The sequence below is a fragment of the Lycorma delicatula genome, chromosome 2 (genome assembly GCF_047948215.1).
Source record: "Lycorma delicatula isolate Av1 chromosome 2, ASM4794821v1, whole genome shotgun sequence".
Lineage (NCBI taxonomy): Eukaryota > Metazoa > Arthropoda > Insecta > Hemiptera > Fulgoridae > Lycorma > Lycorma delicatula.
The window spans coordinates 69,249,492-69,273,166 of record NC_134456.1 but is presented as its reverse complement, the minus strand read 5'-3'; the positions used below and the strand labels follow the sequence as shown (position 1 = coordinate 69,273,166).

The 23,675-nt window shown below is 27.4% G+C and overlaps 1 protein-coding gene across 13 annotated transcripts in view; it reads right to left on the bottom strand.

Moving 5' to 3' along the window:
- nrm (neuromusculin) overlaps positions 1 to 23,675 on the bottom strand; it is a 797,795-nt gene that overhangs the window by 221,332 nt on the left and 552,788 nt on the right. For all 13 annotated transcript variants that reach the window (XR_012755069.1, XM_075355520.1, XM_075355516.1 and 10 more), the window contains one exon: positions 18,272 to 18,422. Coding sequence is in view for 12 of the 13 variants with exons in the window: in XM_075355520.1 (XP_075211635.1) it covers positions 18,272 to 18,422 (151 nt within the window). In the remaining variant the exon portion in view is untranslated. The remainder of the gene's footprint in view (positions 1 to 18,271; positions 18,423 to 23,675) is intronic.

Genomic DNA, 23,675 nt, shown 5'->3' with positions numbered 1-23,675 from the left:
AATACAAAGCGCAGTTTCACTACATGCTTTTGACATTTATTAGTGGCTAATGGCCCACCACAGAAATATACACATTTATTAAAAATAAATGTTAAGAGTATATTCTGAAATGAAATTTTGAATTGCATGTTACTGTTTTTACGCCTAACATTCAGTATAACCAAATACATCCACAAAATTATGGAAATTTAATTTGGGGTATTTTCAAATTTCAAATATAAATGCCATTAGCATTGTTTACTAGTTATTGAAGGAATATTTCCGATATATTTTATAAAAATAAAATAAATTTTTGTTTAGTTTAACTAATAATAATCCTCGGTTTTGCACCCCGTTTGTTTATATCACTAATCATCGGATCGCATGAACTACAATTCTACGAAAGAGGTAATAAAAATATTAGCTAGTAACTAAATGCAAGGGATACCATAAATATTTAAATTTAGTCATCAAAACGTTTGCAAAAATTATTTTTAAATATGATGCGAAAATATTGAAGTTAAAAAATTATTGTTCAAGATGTAATATTATTAAGTTTACGATTAAATTTGTGATGCTTAAATACGTTATAACTTATTTTACATAACATAAAAAAACTATTTTTAAATTTATAGTGAAAAATACAAAAGAACTGTTTCTTACCACTACCACCACCACTACTATTATTATTATTATTAATTTTATTTAATTTGTGTGTTTATAAATATAGAGGAAAACTCCTATAACAATACGAGAAAATGTAGAATTATTTTTATAACTTAAAATAAAGAGATTTTTTGAAATTATCTTTCCTTTTGGTTTTGTGGAAAAGTTAACTTCTGCGCGCTGATACGAAATAAAATTTTCTGAAATAATGTAAAAGTAATCAGTTTGCTTTAAAATAAACGTGATGAATTTTGTTAAGAAAAAATAAATTAAAACAAGTATGTAGAAATGCTATAAGCAATTTTTAAATAAAATTTAATTTCTTTATTGATATTTTTTTTATTCTCTGAAAATCATTAACACTATAAGGTTGGTCAGAATTTCAGTCAAGCACGTATGATAAAGTCTTTATGTGATTTCTGAAAGAGCTAACCTTAATGAAATTTTGTTTATATATTTCTATATACCGGTACAGTTCAAGAACGTACAGAATTGATTTAGTATTTAATCTGGATCGTAGAATGATTATTATCCTGATTTGGTAAAGGTTGTACGATAAACATATGAGAATTTATAAATCAAGCTTATTTTACGACCGAACGAACTATTTTCCAACTAGTATCCCGATGAAATATTCAAAGCCTAAAAAGAAACTAATTTAAAATATTAGGAATAATTATACTTCGTTTAAAATAGTTAGTATGCTTTTCAAGAATAATCAAAGTTAATTTAATTTTAAAGCTATATCTAAATAATATGTATTCTTATAACTAAGCTATTTAAATAGAATATATTTAATTTTTTAGAATTTGCGTTTTGTTTATCTGACAACCAAAAACACCGGGGAAAAGATTTTAATGCATTTTAACAATTGTATCTCAACGTAAATTTTTATCACATACTATAATAAGCTACAGTACATACAGAATATAGCAGAGACTATGTGTTAACATGTAAGTGACAGAATGCTAATAATGAAATTAACCTGTTATAAGGGTTGAAGTGCTTTAACATTCAAAAGGTTAAACGTTTCTCTTCAGCAAAACATTAATGTTACTTAGTATAATAATAATAATAACAATAATAATAATAAATAATGGATCTTTCTCCATAACAGCCGTTTTGTGATACTTCAACATCATTTATGACAAGTGAGAAAGACAGCGATTCGGTCACTAATTTTGTATGTCAGAACTGGTGCGATGTAATTTAAATGGTACTTCTGGAAAACAACAAGTATTCTTGGAACGAATGTCGTCTAGTTTAATCAAAACGGAATATATAAAATTATATCGCAAAAAAATAAGGTTAAAATACAAGACGTGTGTAGCAGATGAGATTTCTCTAAAATTACAAAATATAAAAATGTAGTAGAAGTTATATTTCAAATAAACATGATTGGTAAATTGGTAACTGAAGGATACAAGTAATTGATGATTTATGATCGATACAATATGTTACGATTAAAAAAATTATATCGAGGATAAAAAGGACGAAGTGGTCGGGTGAGGCGTGTTGATTGATGACTAAAATATGTTAATAAATACGATGTTATCCTGACGGTCAGCGGTCTGTATTATAAAAAAACTTGTAAATTTTTAATGAAAAACCGAACCAAATTAATAATTAATGTGACACTCGTAAATGAAGAAAATTGCAAGAGCTATTGTAAATGTTGTGACGTGCGTATAAAAAGTCCGTTAATAACAATTTAATTCGGTTTGTTATTAAAAATGAGTGATAGTTTCATATAATAATGATGTTAACTGTTGTATATATTCTTAAATAATCGATATAAAATATTCTTATTTTAATAGTAAAGGCCCGATTCTAATTTCTTTTAACAACTTAAATATTGTTATTTAAACGTGCATTAGATATTAAAATGAAAGGAAACGAAGTCTACTCGAGAACGTTAATTTAACACACGTGCCCTAAGTACTTGAATTTTTGCAGCTATGTTTTTCTTATAGAAGCGGTTTATGTAATTATTTTTAGGTAAAAGAAATATTTATTAAACATTAAAAATGCAAACTTTAATGTTCTTTTATCAACAGATTTAATTTTTTTATTGAAAAAGAAAAACATTTTTCCCCTTCTTGTTAATACTGAAGCAATTAATTTATGCGTAAAAACGACCACGTGTACGTACACTAATCTAAACTTTTAAATACAAAAATATATACATTTATAGAAATATTTATCAAATTAATTGAAATGTAATAACTGTATAAATAAATAATTATACAATTGGAATACGTAGTTACGATTTTTAGATAACTTATTGTCTGATTGTATTGTTAGTGAAAAGTTTCAGTTGAACATTTATTAATGAAAATAGTAATGTCTGATACAGAAACTGTTTTTTATTTAGAAATAAATGAGTTGGGGAAATAAAGCTGAACTTAAAACGAAAATATTATCAACACCTGACTTGTAACGCATACCAGAATATAAATAAATAGAAACATTAAACATACAAGATCTTAGGTTAAAATAAATAAATAGAAATATAAAATAATAAAAAATAAACATTATAAAGAAATACAATTTTCCTGCTTTACAGAGTGATTTCAAACAAAGTTGTTTCCGATTACCTCGGAAATAGTACTTTTTAAGATACTGAAAAGTACATTCTGGTGACTCAATTGCTTTAATATATTTTTTTCCTTTTTGACTAACACGGATCTCGTTCCACTTTGATCTACCCTATGAACTTTTATTTCACATGTTGAAAAACTTTATGAAAAATTCAACAAAAGTCTAAACATTATGGGTTTCGTATATCATTCCGATTCCTATATATTTTCTATCTTTTAGATTATTTCTCTCAAAACACACTTTGTAAAGTATTATTTCACCGAAAGGGTTATATATTGTATAATACAGTATCGCAATAGTTTTTAATTGATTTTTTTAATGGAAAGTTAATTAATAATATTGATAAAAAAATAAGAAATTTAATAAATAAACGATTACACTATACATATATAAACTTACAATTATTAACATAGGAAATGTTATATTTAAAATACTTTTGGCTTGGATTTTAAACTTTTTAACCGAATAAATAATCCGACCAACCGAATTGATGTGGAAAAATCTACCTTTATATACAATTGTACTTCTGCAGACAGGTATGGATCGTAATGTAACATTTGACAACCAAATTGTTGTACATTAATGTATCGGAATCGGGTTGCATTCGCCACTGTAGAATTTCATAAAAAAAGAAAATTTCCAAACCTTACAATTTAAAAAAAAAATTTTTACTTTACATAATACTACATATGTATTTATCTATTACGATTAATACATCAAATAAGCTTGAAGATTGATCGTAGGATTATATAATGAAAATTATGAACTCCATGCCTGAATGGATTTCGAATCTAAGAAATTTGTTTTATATCTACTCATCAATAACAAGGATTTAAAAAAAAGTTACACAAAATGTTTTTTTACAAAGATAAAACTCCAAATTATAATAGATCAATACTAATGTGAACTTAATGTAAATGTAAAATAAGTTATTTTTATTATTAAAGAAGAGGAGAAAGAAAACCGTATGAAGGAAATGGCTAAAGATGTTGCAAATAAATTAATATGATTTTATTAAAAAAAGTATTATTTTTATCTGCATTAACCCATGTTAATCATAAAAACATAAAGTATGGACAAATAAACGTTATCTAGTTACCCAAACTAAATGTTTTTAGACTTATCGTTTTATTAAAGAATTATTATTTAACTTATATTTGTTAATGTTTTCACAGTTATTCTATTTTTAATAAATGATAAATATATACTTCTTTTATAAGATTTTTTTCGTACAAAATACTGTTACCGAATCTTATATAATTTAGAAATAAGCTATTCAAATATTTTTATTTACCGTTTCATTTGGCGAATCACAATTTTATTTTTTTCAGCTTGGAGAAAATGTCGTCTACTCTCCGTCATTTTGTTTATTGAAATATTTCTGCATTTATATTAATTGTAAAAATGAGACAAATAATTTGATGTCTATTTTATAAAAAATCGGTTCAGCGATTCTACTGTAACAGGGGTACAAAGTATTTTAAAAGTGGTTTAATTTGCATGTCTGTGAAGTTAATGACTATATTAAATTATTACACACACACACACACACACACACACACACACACACACGCACACACACACACACACACACACACACACACACACACACACACACACACACACACACACACACACACACACACACACACACACACATATATATATATATATATATATATATATATATATATATATATATGTGTGTTAAGTTATTTTATATTGACTTATTGATAGTCAGCAGTTAAATTATATTATTATATAATAATTAATCTTAATAAATTTTAGTTAAAATAAACGGCAAAAAAAGAAAAAGTGTAAAAAGTCTTGATAGAAAACTCAACCGGTTTCACTTGTAATAATAAAGATTTATACTTCATAACATTGTAAGATTTTATTTAAAAATTATTTGACAGTTTTAAATTGAATGGATTTTCATATTAAATAATATCCCTTGCTATAAGGAAGTTGTGCTTCCACTGAATAATCTTTTATTTAACAATCACAGAGTAGATAATAATAGCGGTAGCGGTTGCGACAGCAGCAATAATGTACGGATTCACAAAAATTAGCATCTATTAAGATGCTAGAAAGTTTAACTGTAACATATTTTTATTCATTATTTAAAACTTATGCGTCGAAGAGATTAATTTATATTTTTATCTCACAAATTAAATGTGCGGTAATTAATTAAATTAAACGTTTTAACCTTAATGCAACTTGAATATTCCACTTTTAAAACATACGATTTCTATAATTTAACGGATTTAGTAATATGCAGCTTCCACGTAACAATGTTCATATTAAAGTTTAAAACTTCTCTTCAACTATCTGATGTTGTATTGCAATGTAAAATATCCAGACATTCTATTAAGATTTATGAAATCCAAACTTCATATTGAAAAAATAAAAAATTTGAATGAAGAGTTACCCCATCATCAACGATACTGTAGGCTGATAGTATTGATTTCTTAAACATCCATAAGAATAAGGATCTAAAAAAAGAATCTTTGAAAATATTCTTTATTAAAATAGAAATCCCAATAAGAAAAGCTCGATTGTATAGTATGGGAGCGCGCTGTCTGGAGGGCATGTTGACTATTCTCAGGAAGAGGTAGATTTTACATTTTCTTTACTAACAGCCTATTACTTTTCCTAAATTTTGATCCCATTACACATTTTTAGTTCTGCAACTGCTAAATTAGACCTGTGAGAGTGGGTAATTCGGATGATGTTGGGACGAGTAGATCATAATTTTGTTGTGACCGGGGTGTGATGGGAATGGATTTTGTTTGTGGACCTATGCGAAGACTATTTCCTGCGTAATGACTGAACAATAAATCTACTGGCTTAAGCACCTATCGGGCAAAGCCAGGCCTTCTAAAAATAAACCACTTTTCCCAATTCCTTAACCCAAAAGATTTTCATTCGAATCACTTAGAAACAGGAAATGTTATTATTAAAGAAGATTAAAGATTTCTTTTTCATGCGAGAGGGTATTAATTTAATACTGCGATGTTAGTTTTTAAGAAGAGCAAAGCTATTGTATAAATCTGAAGGATAGAATACGATAAAATATCCACTTATCACTGAATTTTATTACGTCGCCGATTCCGAGTGTAGGATTATGCGGGTCCCGGTTATTACTGGGTGGGGTAAAAACTTATTGTGCGAAGGGAAAAATAAAAGTTTCCTATGGTGCGCTTTAAGTTAATGATGAGCTGCCGTTAAAACGATTAAATTAGTGATGAGGGGGATGTGAGTGAACGAATGAGACGCTGAGTTGATATCGTGCGTAGTGAATTACTCATGAGATCTATCAGCGCAATAGCATCGAGCCACTACCCCAGGTGTTCAACAGGACCATACTGAAGAATAAATGAATGCGTCAATCAAGAGCAGTTACACTGGATTGTGCTATAATGACGCACAGTTGGTTCTAAAATTAATGCAATAAACATTATTATATGTAAGCCAAAAATTACATAGAATAAATAATACAACAAATTTTTATTAAATATATTTGTTTAAAAATACGACAATTGCATTTTCATTAGGTTCATTGATTTATTTTATTCAAAAATTACAAATAAGAAGTAATTTTTTTTTTTTTTTTTTTTTTTTTAGAAAAAATAGGCTATTTATACAATATAATTAGCACACGTCAAAGAACACTATTTAGTGTGAATTTACTTTAAATTTTATTAATAAAAATGTAAAAAATGATTTTTTTTATATTATCTAAAACATTCGGATAATATCTGAATATCAACAAATATTACTGAACGTGATTTCACTTAGGTGTTGGCTTGTTTTTCTTTCTTTTTTGATAATAATTTTAAGCATTTTTAACTTTCAAGTTCGAATTTCTTACAAAAAATTACAAGTAATTATTAAAATGTACCATACGCGTAATTTTAAAATTATGAATTAAAAATTGTACAGATACACCCTAGTACAGTCATCTACAGGCCTGCCTACTTGTACATTATAAATTCGAATATATATTTGTATTTCAGAAGCTACGGGTAGCACAAAGCAATATGAAACGATGTATTCTTAGAGTTACCAGCCGGGATAGAAAGACCAGTAAATGGATCAGAGAAAGAACAGACGAAAGTACATGATACTATTATGAAAGTTAAAAAATAATTAAAATGGCGGTGAGCAGGCTATGTAGCAAGAAAAACTGATGGGAGATGACTAAATTAGCACTTGAATGAATACCACTACATGTTAAACACCCACGATAAAAACCAAAGGCTCATTGGATTTATGATATTATAACACATTGGATCGAATTGGCAGAAGGTGTCCGTATTAGTTTGAAACGTGCAGAAGAGGCCTTCATCCTGCAGTAGATCGTAACGGCTGAAATGATGATGATGATATATGTACAGTACATAATACGAATGTCAACCTCCGTAAAGTAGAGGTCGCTTCTTCGGTTTTCAAACAGAAGGCTCTAGATTTAAATCCTGGTTAGGCATACCATTTTTCTTAAAAAAATATTACGAACTATTTCTCACGCAAAAAAGTCTTGAGCTAATGAAAAATGAATTAATCATACTAAAAAAAATTATGTAATATTTTATATTTAGATTATTTAAATTATACAGTTCGAATAAACGGTGCAGTGGCTAGTATCTATAACAGCTGGTATCAGGGTCAACACGTGGCAATGACTATGTTTTCAAGGGTAATTTCATTTTTATAATTGAAATACCTGTGTAACAAGTCTTAAATCGCTGAAAGATAGTTTTTAAGAATTTTTTTTTTAACCAAATGATCGTGAAAGTAAACTGATATGTATATTTTTCTAACAATACGTTGGAACCCGTTTAAACGGGTATATATATATATATATATATATATATATATATATATATATTTTATACAGAAGAATTGAGAGGAGAGTGGAAGAAGTGTTAGGAGAAGACCAATTTGGTTTCAGGAAAAGTACAGGGACAAGGGAAGCAATTTTAGGCCTCAGATTAATAGTAGAAGGAAGATCAAAGAAAAACAAACCAACATACTTGGCGTTTATAGACCTAGAAAAGGCTTTCGATAACGTAGACTGGAATAAAATGTTCAGCATTTAAAAAAAATTAGGGTTCAAATACAGAGATAGAAGAACAATTGCTAACATGTACAGGAACCAAACAGCAACAATAACAATTGAAGAACATAACAAAAAGCCCTAATAAGAAAGGGAGTCCGACAAGGATGTTCCCTATCGCCGTTACTTTTTAATCTTTACATGGAACTAGCAGTTAATGATGTTAAAGAACAATTTAGATTCGGAGTAACAGTACAAGGTGAAAAGATAAAGATGCTACGATTTGCTGATGATATAGTAATTCTAGCCGAGAGTAAAAAGGATTTAGAAGAAACAATGAACGGCATAGATGAAGTCCTACGCAAAAACTATCGCATGAAAATAAACAAGAACAAAACAAAAGTAATGAAATGTAGTAGAAATAACAAAGATGGACCACTGAATGTGAAAATAGGAGGAGAAAAGATTATGGAGGTAGAAGAATTTTGTTATTTGGGAAGTAAAATTACTAAAGATGGACGAAGCAGGAGAGATATAAAATGCCGAATAGCACAAGCTAAACGAGCCTTCAGTAAGAAATATAGTTTGTTTACATCAAAAATGAATTTAAATGCCAGGAAAAGATTTTTGAAAGTGTATGTTTGGAGTGTCGCTTTATATGGAAGTGAAACTTGGACAATCGGAGTATCTGAGAAGAAAAGATTAGAAGCTTTTGAAATGTGGTGCTATAGGAGAATGTTAAAAATCAGATGGGTGGATAAAGTAACAAATGAAGAGGTATTGCGGCAAATAGATGAAGAAAGTAGCATTTGAAAAATATAGTTAAAAGAAGAAACAGACTTATAGGCCACATACTAAGGCATCCTGGAATAGTCGCTTTAATATTGGAAGGACAGGTAGAAGGGAAAAATTGTGTAGGCAGGCCACGTTTGGAGTATGTAAAACAAATTGTTGGGGATGTAGGATGTAGAGGGTATACTGAAATGAAACGACTAGCACTAGATAGGGAATCTTGGAGAGCTGCATCAAACCAGTCAAATGACTGAAGACAAAAAAAAATTAAAAAAAAAAATATATATATATATATATATATATATATTTAACTATTTTTTTCAAATCTTTATTTAAAAAAATAGTACGGAAACTCAACAATATTTAACAAAATATTTGTCTCGGTTTAAATTAAAAATAACTCCTTTCAGAAAAGAGGCTAAACCTAAAATAAAAGATTAATTGCATAAAAAAAATAAAGTAAAAAGTAATATAAAGTACGATTACAATAATGATTATTATAAAATTTAATCCCGCAAGACAGGACTTCCTCGCCATGCGGCTAAAGCCGCGTTCCGAGAAAGTCCTACAACTGTGGATTATTTCTGATGCACGGCTTACGCACACAACTTAACTTAAAATATTTATTATTTTATTTAAATATAATATTTTTCCTTTATTTAATTCAATGATTCTAACTAAAGCGCGAACGCATACCGTATTTATTCGCGCGGGTGTGGCGGTACTAGCGGCGACGGTCGGCACTAACTAAACAAATGTAATTTTACAACTTACATAGAACAATTTCGCTTGTACGGTCAGCAGCTGGTGTAGCCGCGAGGCTTAACGCACCAGGTCCCGAGTCAACCGGGTGATTGTGTTCGAGACCCAGTCATACCGAGTAGCTCTTTTACACTTTAAATATCATTTATTTATTTAATTCTACCGTTCACCTGTGACGTCACAACATAGCAGTCAACTACAACAGCATTTTTTTTGGGTGGGGGTGTGATTTTGCAAATATTTTTTGCACCAGCCTCCGTGGCGCGAGTGGTAGCGTCTCAGCCTTTCATCCGGAGATCCCGGGTTCGCATCCCGGACAGGCATAGCATTTTCAGACGCTACAAAAATTGCCATTCATCTCATCCTTTGAAGTAATACCTAACGGTAGTCTCACAGGTTAAAAAAAAAATTGAAAATTTTGTTATTTTTTAATGTTAACAAATGTGCCTAAGAAATATATGGCCTTAATTGGGCGAAATCTCGAGATACTGAGGGTGACCTTGCTCTACAGCCTCACCCCCTTGACTTTTTAAATCGAAAATTTAATGGCATCAGTGCCCCTATATAGAAGTAATCTATCGAAGTTTGGTCAAAATCGGTTCTGTAGTTCTAGAGATATAGCACACGTAAAAACTAATAATAGCAACCGAAAACTTTCTATCCGGTTTTTTGGGTTCCTTAGATGTCAAAATGTCAAGATCCGGTGAAAACCGCATATGCCCAAATTGGACCGATAATTAGCCATTTTAAGAGCAAGTAACTGACTATACAGTGGGATAAATTAAAAATTATGTTTTAATTTCTCTGCACATAGTATTTAATTAAATTGAAATTCATATTTAGTCTATGTAAAATACATTTTATAATTAATATAATACGGAAATCACATATTTATCTACGTTAATATTAAAATAATTTGTGAGGAGTATAAAAACTAATTTAGTTTATTTTAAATCTCTTAGTTCAAAACAAGCTGTAAAATACAACCACTGAGGGAAGCAGATAGGCAAATGCGCATTAACTGTCAGGCTTACAGGATAAATCCATAGCCCCAGAGGGTACAACTGACCGGCCATACATTTTATATAACACGAACTGTCTTCTATATATATTAGTAACACATATGAGGTATATAAGCGCGCATTCAAAATTTGTGAGTCTAGAACGAAGCAGGTTGCAAGTTGAGAGCAGGAATGATATTAAAAAAGGATCCCTCACCTTGCTAACAAGGTGCAGGCTTTGGAATAAAGCACCCTATTTCTTTCCAAACCCCCTTATACCTCATCCCAGTTAGATCACCGACATATTTTTTCCATTCCAAACAGCAGTGGAAACATACATTTTACGATATCTTACTCGAAGACGTAAATTTAAAGAGATGCATGCTACTACATCCACTGAACATATTTTCAGTTAAGACTAATCACTTATATTGCTATTTTATCTGTTTTTCTTCATACAGATATAAGGCAGATATAGTATAGCGGAGGCAGAAAAAAGCATAATGTAAGAATTATATTGAAAGCTCATTCCAGCACATCCTTCGGCAAAGTATTTTCTTGTTTTCTTTACTTCAAAGAAACGAAAAGAATTCATCAAATGAACTGTTTAATACAGTCTTGAAATATATTTCATAAATGAAAAATATGGAAAACTGGAATTCAAAAAATTTAATAACGTAAACGCAGTTCATATACAATAACTACATATCGCATAAATGTAATGAAAATTAAAAATAATAGAAATAAAATGTCGTGCTTCTTTACTAAAACTTTAACAGGTGTGCAAATCGTACATTATATTAAACATATTTTTAAAATAAATAACATGGAAATTTAATTTTAAAAGGCTTTAGAACATTGTTATTGAAAAATAAGAGTAGCAAGATTAATTTATGCTCAACAATTTAATTTAAATTAAATTAAAATAGTTCATAACAGGAAAATTCAAATAGTAAATCTTTTAAGATAAATTCTTAAAAAAAGAGTCAATTATTATCAGGTGAAAAATTTAGAATAGGTTAAAACACTTTTGAATGTAAAATGTAATATACCGTATAAATGTAATATAAAAGCTTTTTTTTATTATTATTAAAAAAAGTCACAATACGTAGTTTATTGTTTTTCTTCCAAGTCGAATAAACATAATAATAAAAGTACCCATGCTGTTTTTCCTTCAACATCGTATTGAAAATTTATAAGTTTAAAACAAGAGAAATAAATCGAATTGCAACTAAAAAATCATTTAATAAAACTATAATACAAAATGTAAAAAGAAAAACTCTTGTGCAGTTCTACGCAAGAAGACCGAATTTTCATTAATTTGGTTCAATATTGTTGAGAATAGATACCGCAGATAAAAAAAAGTCAACGTTGAACGTTCCAATTTTTAGCATCAAAACGAACCACGCTTCTAACTTGACCCGCTCAGATTTTTTCGACCTTAATGATTCAACTAATCTTTACTAAATTTTCACATGCACAACGTCAGATAAACTATTAGAGCATATCTAAATTTCAATGAAATTGATGTATTAGTTTTGGAGATTTTCGAGCCGCAATATTTTATACGTGAATACTATTTTTGAGATCTTCGAGCCATAAAATTGTATACTTGAAATGATATTTTCGTAATCCTCATACCTGAAAACGTAAAAATTTCTTTTTTACCCACTCCCATCACTGGATCGAAAGTAATACTACCGTAATTCGAAAAATCGGTAAAAACAATTTAAAAAACTGTAAAAGTATATCAATGATTTTTACACATTGAATGAAAAAATAAAGACACATATTTAAAATAATTATTATTTATTACTTTGTTATATCAGTAAGAAGTACGTTCTAAGAACTTATATTTTATTGTTAAAAATATATTTAGTAAACAAAATTCAGCAAAAATAATAAGTATGATTATAACAATAATAACTTATTCCTGTATATACGTTTTTAAGCGGCTTAAAGCCACAACAATAAAAGAATTTGAGTTAATGTATAATAAAAAATAGTTAATAAAAAATGTATAAAATTAAAGGCCTTTCCAATTTCGAATATGAAGAACATTTTGTGAACATAAAAAAAAACAATATTTCAAATAATTCCCTACTTCAAATTTACATATGATTATTTAAATTAATTCAGTAAATCACTTATCGTTATAAAATTTTAATATCTTCCTTAAGTTTTGTTTAAAAAAGAAATAAGAATAGTTCCAACAGACAATACTAAAAAAAATTAATATTACTGAAACAATGCGTTCTTTAATAAGAAACAAAAAAGGATTCTACACTTTGTCCTATTTCAGATTTTATAATGAACATTTTCTTTTTGTCTGTTGCTACATCGATTCGGAAACTAGTTCGAATGTGTTCATAACTACACACATACACACACATTTGTGTGTGTATATTATATTTAAAACTACATAATCCATATTCAAACGTTAATTAAAAATTGAAAACGGGTTTTAAAAAGTAAAATTTCGAACAGAAGTTGATCGTAAATTTTTTGTAAAAAATATTTCAAAATATTAATTAAAATGAAACGACTGAATTGAAAAAGATGTTAAGGAGGCACAGTAAATTGAAAGAATTGCACAACACAAAACACAGTAGACATAAAGTTAGAGGTATTAACCGATCAAAAGATTACAAAAACTAGAAAGTAGAATAAATTCATTTTTTCCAATATTTCATTCTTTTTTTTTGTTTCCTTTCATTACAGTTTCGAATAATAGGTTTATTTAAACCTCTTAATGTGAATTTACTACCTTTAATTATTTTATTACCTTATTTCATTCATAATGATTATTATTACTTGATTATCAACAATTTATTGAAATTCATTATCTTTTAAAAAACCTAAATGTATTAACACGCATTCATTTATTTATTGGTTAGTTATATATGAATGCCTAAATTATTATTTATTTTGACATTGAAGATAAGCTAATATGATGAAAACTGGCTGTTCCTTATTTGAAGTTATATTTCACGTTTAAATGTGTGTATATATATTATATATTTTATTATATTATATATATTTTATATATTCATATTTATTTTACCATTGTATCGCGTTGTCTCCAACCGTTCTTGAGAAATAATTATCTTCTTAAAAAACACAAAATGGTGAACAGATAGAAATATATGCATTTTCGAACCTATGTTCACTGGACATTTTTGCTTAAGTAGAATCACTTCCTAGAGTTTGGCCTCACCTTTTAAGGGCATTCGAGACACACACACACACACACACACACACACACACACACACTTTTAAAAAGTCATTAACAGAATATAATAATTTGTTATAAATAAATCACTATAATTATCAGTTGAAAGTTTTAGTTTTCAATATTTTTTTATTATTTTGAAATAAAAAAAGAATGTTATTTTAAAAACTCAAAATTTAAAAAAGTCTATTCCGGTCATTTTGTGTTTTCATAAATGTTTTGTGGGGAAGATAAGGAAGTAGATGAAATTTGATTGTAAGACTAAATTTTTCAATAAATTTATTGAATAATTAAAAGCAATGTTTTCATTGCTTTTTTATATCATATATAATTTAATTAACGTACAAAATTTTATTTATAGTAATTCCTCCTACAGCGTTAAATTTTTATATTACAAAAACCCAAATTTCCATAAAAATAAAAGTAAGAATGACATTCATCACTGGTTAATCCAAAAATATGTATCACGACACCTCTCCCTCGTTAAAGTGCAGTATATCTATCATTAAAGGAATGATTTGCGGTTTGCGTAAATGCTACCATAGGGGTTAGTATTCTCGGAAGTGTGGTTTTCTGTAAATGAAGGGACACAACATTTACTGGCTTCTAGTCTGTTTACATCTCTAACTTCTCAGTAGGGCGTAGGACTTCAACGTCAGTAATAACTTTATACAGAGTTATTATACGACGGTATCAAACTACAGTTAGCGTAGATTAAATTCAACTTTCTGACTGTTTATAATTTAAATTTACGCGAAAAAATAACCCCTTTATTTAACTTATGTAAAATAGTCTGTTTAACTTATGAATTTATTTCTGGTTGAAGAATCAGAATAATATTCTTTTAGCAATAAACTCCTTAAAATCTATCTTTCCGTAAACCTACGAATCACTGAAGGTTTAATGTAATTTTATAAATATTTTATTACGTTAAGGGGAAGTAAAGTTGATGACAAATTGGAAACAACTTTTTCGTCTCAATTAGGTAGAAATATTTTACAAGTTAATAAATGTGTTGTACTCGTAAAAAATTACAAACTTTCTTTAGAAAATTAAGAAAATGTAGTAAAATTTTAAAAACCTGGGCTTATTCATTAACGATTGTTAATGTTTAAAAAAAAAGTAATAACTTTATAAAAACTAAAATAATTTGAAATTGAAAATCTTACCCCTACTGACTGCAAAAATATGAATCTGAATTCAATGCATGGATCAAAATTCTTAAAAGTTAAAAACTGTTTCTTAAGAAAACTTAAAATCTGTAAAATCTGGAACTGGAGGATCAGTTAAAAAAATAATAATTTTAAGTGTTCTATATTACAATAACTTTTGAAAACAAATTTAATTTAGTTGAATAATTCATTATCTAACAGATTATATAATTATACTATTGGATATTTTTTTTTAAGATTGCTAATCGTTTTTATTTATACGAAAAAATAGAATTTAAATGTTGAAAAAATTGGATTATAACGAAAAGAAATTATACAAACAATAATAAGAAAAAAGAAAAAAGTTAGTATGCTTTGTTAAACTGAATAAAATTAAAAAAAATTAAAAGAATAGACAAATATTTTTGAAGTTCTAAATTAAATAGAACTATTACAATAACGTAACAAATTCATATACATAAATAAAATCAGATGGATATGAGTTTATTTTTCCGGACAGAGATCTGATTAACTAGACCTTGTTTGTTAGTAGTGGAATATTAATCCATTAGGGTAAATATTTATTTAGATATTACGTTATATTTTATGTAATGTAGTTCACATTTTTATTTATTATTTGCATCAATAATTATTAGTCACTATTTAAGTGTAGAGAGAATAGCTTTTTAAGTTAAAACTGCCGTTTAGCAACTCATCACACGGTAGTGCTGGTGGACTGTACCATATATTAGTAGGAAATTTATAGTAACATATCAAAATTATTAAAAGCAATAACATAATTCAACAAAAATGAATAGATGTGCTTAGTATAAATTTACTTCAGCGATTTACCAAGATCATTTTTTTAAAGGTTTAAAAAAGATTTAAAAGAAAAACGACTCCCTAGAGAATAATTCTTATGTTATTTTATAGTAAATATATATGCCTATAATGTAAATTTATAAGATACTTCTTGAGTATTTTTTTTTTCGTGAAAAAGTGAAAAAATGCGTCATTCTACATTGTAAACAAGAAACCTATTTAAATAACTTTTCATAATAAAAATAAGTCAAAGTTTTCAGAAGTATAGATAGACATATATTTTTAAATAATTTTTAAAGCGAAGGTCTGAACAAAAATAAAATATTTGTTTTAGTATGCACTTACTTAATTTATTCTCCAGTTTTCTTTTAGTTAGACGTTATGTATACATCTACGGGCGCATCTTAGTGTTTGAAAGAATTTGTTATATACAAGAAATAATCTTTTCGTAGAATTTAATTTTTTTTTTGTTTAGATGACATCTGTTAAAATCTAGTGACAATATTAATTTACTGTAAAGGTACAATTTTAAATGAGAAATAGGCAGAGTTTTTCATATAAAATAAGGTTTTTTTTAGAACTTCTATTGGAATAGAATCTCAAAAATATTTAAAAATATTAGAATAAAAAAAACTTTCTGTTAAAAATAATAATTTTACGATTAGTATAATATTTTGTTACTTAAGAAGTTAAAGAAAACGATGTTATCTATGAACAGCTTATTACACAAAAAATTCGACCTTAAAATTTACGGTAAACCTAATTACCTAATATTTATAAATAATAATTATGAGTATAAGAACAATATATTTTGTACAATTCTTCGATATAGCAAACTTACAATAATGCTGCGAGGAAATCCTATGAATATGTTGAAAATATAAATGCTATATTTAATACAGATAAAGGGATTAGTCAAGGGAAATATTCTTATACTATACTGTGAAAATTACAAACAAAAAAAATGATAAGTACACAGTTAAAAAAATTCACTTATAGAAGAATTATTATAAAATTATACTTTCGTCTTTTATTTCAGTTTTTTCAACCTTTTTTTGTGGTTACAAATTTCACAATACTTAGCAGATTTTGTGATTTTACTGACAAAAATAACATTTCATTATCTGTGCAGAATTAATCTATATGAAAAATATTTTTAATTTTTATCTTTTTCTCAAAAGAACAGTTTTTAAGGTTAATGTTGAAATGTACTCTCGTACAACTTTTTTTATTTCGTAACAAGAACCTTCCAGAAAATAGTATAATGAAAAGAGAACCATGTGAGTCCAATTCAGTCCACTTCATAAAATCGATTTTTTTACTTAAATATATATATATATATATATATATATATATATATATATATATATATACATTTATGCTTAAAAAATATAAATGATGGCCTCATATCAAAGGCTGTATAATTTTTGCCTGTTACAGTTAATGGTCCTGGGATCGATTCCTTAGCAACGTCCCGAACAGTTTACGGGTCGACTCCTAATGTACCTGCTAAAATCCTTCGTAATTTATGCTAATAATGAGATGTTAAGTAATAATAAGATGATAATCAACAATGACCTCATTCAGTAAACCGATTTAAAAAAAATTAAACAATGGTAAAAGTCATTCTTTTTTTACGTAAACGAAAGAAAGGTGTTGTTAGTATTGTGGCTAATGAATAGCATAGCATAAGATGACATATCAAAAAATTAATAAACAAAAAAAACTAGAATTATTCCATAAAATATTTTGATGAGGATATTTGCTTCTCTAACCGTAACACTACTACCTATATTCAAACACTAGAAGTTCGATAAGGAATGCCTAAATTAATTTACAATTAGCTGATTAATATACAGTAGTGATAAAATTCTTTGAACATTTTGATAATTAAAAGAAAATAAAGATGAGGTGGAATTGCTTGAAATTCTAAATAAGGTGAATATTTTTTTATCCTTTTAAAAATATATTTCTGAAATTAATTATTAAGCTTGGATTTCTGTTAAAGTGTTGTAAGATGGAAGTTATTTTATGAAAATAACTTCGTTACATCGATTAATTTATCAGTGTTTTTTTATATAGAAAATACAGTAAATGGAGAGAATTATTGTTAGACATAGCATTTTTAAAGCAAAAATTTTATATTTTATAAACGCAAATATATAAATACAACTAAAAATAAGAGTAATCATTTATTTGAACTTACACATGACTTCAAGCGTGATGGTATCTCTCATGGGTGCTTCATGACGTTCTCGCATGATCGAATTGCTCGCTTCACAGCTGAGCGTTTCGTCGTTTTCGAACCTGGAGGCAGTGAATACCAGATGACTTTGAGTATCGTATGTACCATCCGCCTGGAACATGATCGTGTAATTGACATTAATAATTTCAATTCTATTTTCGTTTTTATCATACAGTGCTAATAAATAAAATTTAACTCAAAAATCAACAATAATAATCATTACATAAATAACCAGTCCACTTCATAAAATCTATTTTTTATACTTAAATATATATATATATATATATATATATATATACTTAAAAAATATAAATGATCGCTTAATATCAAAGGCTGTATAATTGTTGCCTGCTAAAAACCTTCGTAATTTATGCTAAAAAAAAGAATGTATATATATCAATTTAATTTTATCAAAGATCGTAAGAAGTCTTTGATAAAACGAGGTGTTTTTATTATTAGTTATCTAATTACGAATATTTTGTAATGTTTTTTAAAAATGAAAACTCATTTGATGGAGTAATAATTGGTTCGAAGGCGCTCATCAGTCAATATTAAAACCAGAAGAAAGTAAGGTGACGTCATTTTCAGAGTTACTTTTATAAAACTTCGTCTTTCAATATAAAACTGAAAAAAAAACAAATTAAATTACCACCCTATCTATAGAACTTAACATGTTATTATTTCTTTATTCATGGACTTTGTTAAATACACCAATATTTAGATTCAAAAAATTAAATATAGACGAACTATGAATAAACTTAAAATATTTTAGTTTTGTATCTATATTAATAAAAAACGTGCTGACAGTGTTTTGTCAAGTTTTGTAGCTATTGAAAGTGCTAAACGTTGGATTTTCAAGAAAAAACCTATATTAAGAACCTAATAAGAAATATATTACATACATATAGCTTGTTTCAAATTTATGTCATTTATAATGTTTCACAAGCATGGCCAAGTAAACATATAATTACAAATACATTATTTAAATAATTTGGGAAATTGTACAGATTAAAATCGAACTTGAACGTGACTTCGAATTTTTTTCATAAATCAATACTACAATATATTCAAGAACAGTAAACATAATTATACTAGTATATTACACGAGTGTAAGAAATTTTAATTATTACAATAATAATTTATTCTTGCAACCTGTATAAACCGTATAAGACAGACAGACTAATAAATTTCCTTTACAATAATTCGCTTAGAAATATATTAAATGACAGTTGTTTCAAAGCTTTCTAAGCTTTCATATTCTCGGTAACACAGTAGTACTAACTTGGTCTTACAAAAGACTACTTTAATTGTGTTACATACAAAATAGTTACGAATCGACTTTGTTCAATGTCGGTGAATTAAACAATCGGAACGCTTTAATTGGTTCTATTTGTCTTATATCTTGTTTTATCGAAATTTACCCATCTTATTTATTTAATTACAAACTTCTAATACAATTACTTTATTTTTCTTATATCATTAACTAGTTGAATTATACGCGTAAATTAAAAAAATTATATTCTCATATTAAAAAAAAAGGTCATTCTCCAGTATTGAATTACGTAGCTTAAAAACTTTAAACGAGGTGTCAAAAAAATTTTTTAATATCTTTTAGTAGATTCAAATGAATAAAAAAATCATTAAATATTGTGAAATAATTGTTCAATTGTGTATAATTTTAGTAAAAAAAATAAAATATATTTAAGTTTTGTTATGTTATCTAGAGTGACGTAAAAACATCCTTATTCAACAAGAATAATGAATTCGTTAAACAAATTTAAATATACGAACGATACTAATTTAACAGCTTTCGAGTAATAAATGTGAAAATCTACCCAATATATGAAAATACGTAACAAACAGATATTTTTTTGAATAAAAGTGAAGCCCTCGAAACTTGAGATATGTACAAAACATTTTCCGAAAGAAATGGAATTTAAAAAAATATACGTATTAAATTATCGTTATGCGTTCAAGCAGCTGACACTTAAACATGGATATTTATTATTACTACGGTTTGAGGTCAGTTTTTTCCCTTCTATGAAAAGTAGTAAATGTTTTACTAAATTTTAAAGGGTTAAAATTCCTCGATTTAATTTAAAAATGAATAAAATAACTCAAGATTTACCCACACTTATTTCTGAATCACCCATCATTGAAAGCTCGTAAAGAATGAGCTCATTGAAAGCTCGATAAATAATGCGGGTATCATTTATCGATAATGACCAGTGTTACTGTACTAGTTAAAAAACTAAAAATATTTTCGTGGTCCTTCTATTGAGGACATCCACAAAAACACTTAAAATAAGGAAATGTATAAAAAGAATTTACGAAAAGCAATAAAATTGAGAAGTTTCTTAAAGTTTACTGTACACGTACAAAATTCAAATAGTTTAGTAAAAAATATTGATACCTCGAAATAACAGCTTGTGGCTAATAATGAAAATGTACAAATAGAATTAAGAAAAAATAATAGCGTCTGATAAGAGGATAGTTTTAATTTTAATACGGATTATTTCTAACTATTCATGATAATTATTTACCTGAGTACTTTAGAACAAACTCATAACCACGTTTCTGCAGTTAATTATAATAATAAAATAACAAACGGTTCTCATTTACTGGAATTCGTTCTAATCTCGCTTAATCCAAAATGATAGATACACTATTATGTTTCAAATTAATAGCATTACGTTAGTTAGCTACTGGTATATGTGCGTTAAAGTGGTGCCACTCCTGATCTACACCGGCGTTATTTATTGTAGATTATAGGACATAAATCACTTTTGTTGTTCTACCTCTCTAGCTTTAAACAACGATATACTCAGTGTACTACGGTTAACATAAACTAGGATTATAGCCCTGAAGGCGTTACGTGTCTAATATATGTATGAGTTTAAAACCATAACGGAGAGAATTAGAAATTCAACTTCGACATGCTTACGATAATGCAACACAAAGTCTGGAGGCGCCATCATGTGCCGCATAATATAACAAGTAGTACGAGTAATCTGCATTATAACTTGCAAACCATTAAGTAAATTCCATAGACACATACTGGAGCCAAATATTATACATAGTTGCTTAATAATTCAACAGTGTAAAACAGAATTGTTCTGTGTTTAATAAAAGAAATCACAAAAAATGTTTATTAAATTAATTAGGGAAAATTGCCCCTAAACTATTTTTATATCTAATTGTAAAACGCTTCTTCAATCAGCAAAATCTAAAGTATTCTGAAGTTTGTTGCAAAATTGAACACAAAAATTAGCTTTTGTTTGATTTTTATTATTTCTAATTATTCAAACAGAGGAATGATAAAGTAAACCTAATTTGAGGCATAAAAATACACATTTATATAACTTAGTTGTCGAAATGAAGACGATGAGAAATTACTCAAAAAAAGAAAGACAATTAATTTTAAATTTATATCGCATTATGATAATTTTTGTATATGATGATTTTAAGTTCACTTTACCAGATTTTGTTTGGACTGGCATGAGAGAGATTACTCAGCAGGTTGTTTATTACATCGATCTAAGGGTGCAAGAAGAGTATAAATATTTATCATTAACAATAATAGATAATAATAATTATTATTAAATTACTCAACATTTAATTTAATGACTTGCAGTGAAAGCAGATTAATAAATATCTGTACCACCACCCTTATTTTAATAATAGAATTTTTAATGATAATGGAATTTGTTAATGATAATGAGAGAAATTTATCGTTTTAATTATGAAACGTTATTAATATTTCATATTATTTATTGAGTTTTTATTTTTAGGCTAATTAATAACAATTTTTCTCATAAATACCTTCTTTTTTTTACCACTTATACTTTACAAACAAAGTCAGCATCTGTTAATTATCATTCTTCGGTCAGAAAAAGTATACAATTTTTGAGAAAGTGAAGCTAACTTTATTCTTCTTAACACTTAGCCAGGAGGAACATTTTCCTGTCATTCTTTAAATCACAGTGGTCAAATCGATGTAAACAGGGAAGGTCAACTTTCCATTAGGGTTATGTTTATTGAAAGCTACAGGGGTACTTAACCCTATTTGAATATCTATAGGCTTAGGAAGTTTGTTTATCTATATTTGAATATCTATAGGCTTAAGAAGTTTGTTTATCTATAGGTTATAGGTTTGTGTGTTTGCTAAAATATCTATTAGTCGGTCTGTTTACTGATTTTCACATATTACTGCCTTTGGTATTTAATATCTTTTGTTTTGTTATACTGTTTTAGTTTCCTAAATGATGAAACTATTGTACAGAGTAATAATGATGTAAAAGAGAGGCACCCAGGGATACCTCCCAAGACAATACAATAGAATTCTGAACAAAGTACAAAACAACAAAAAGTATAAGAATAAAAGTTCAATTAACAATGCAGACAGTCTGTAATTACTAAGTCCGTAACAAAGTATATATAATTCAACAGATAATTATACTGAGTAAAAAGGATAAACGATCAATATAACATGGTTATAAAGAACAACAAAGCTAAATTGTTAACAAAACAGAGAAAATAAATAAGTTAACAGTAAGTCATATACGAGATGAAACAAAGTCAAAACAACAAAACAAAATAACACATTGAACAATAATTCATAAACAACTAAACAAAAAAAAAATCACATAACTACATTAAAATAATCTATTAATATCAATCTGCAAAACTTCATAAAGGAAAGGACGATATTCGCCGCACAACAGTCTCTAATCCAATACATGCAACCTTTTCGGTAGTCTCACATCTTCACTAATTTCCAAAGTTAACAGCCAAATGGTTTTCATGCGTGTTAAGTTTAACTACATACTTTGAACTTAGCCGGAGAATTTCTTCGCGAATAGACGGCATTCTTAGGTAACCGTGGATCTCCTTGTTCTTCGCAAACCATGGGCGCCTCTGAAATGTTCTGGAACCGTTGAATGATGTCGATATTGCTATTGCTTGCCGTATTCCAAAGTTGAAGTATTTAAATATGAATTAACATAGCTCTACGAAACTTTATCATTCAAATTACGACTATAGTCTTTGTTTTAATTTCAGTTAATTTTATTTAGAATAATACACACACAAACCTCTACTGAGACAATGATAAAAACATTTTGTAATATATTAATCATATGAAAAATCTTCCTTTTATCTAAAAGTTAATTATAAAAAACTTTTTTATATTTTTAAATAATTTTTTAACTCATTTTTTCTCTTTTTCTATCTAGTTATAACAAATGCTGAACTTTTGCGGAAAGGTAAAGTTGCCTTTGAATAAACGTGTTTTAATATAATTTTCGATAGAATTGCAAATGAGCAACATTATGGGTAAAAAAAGAATAAATAAAGGAATATTGTA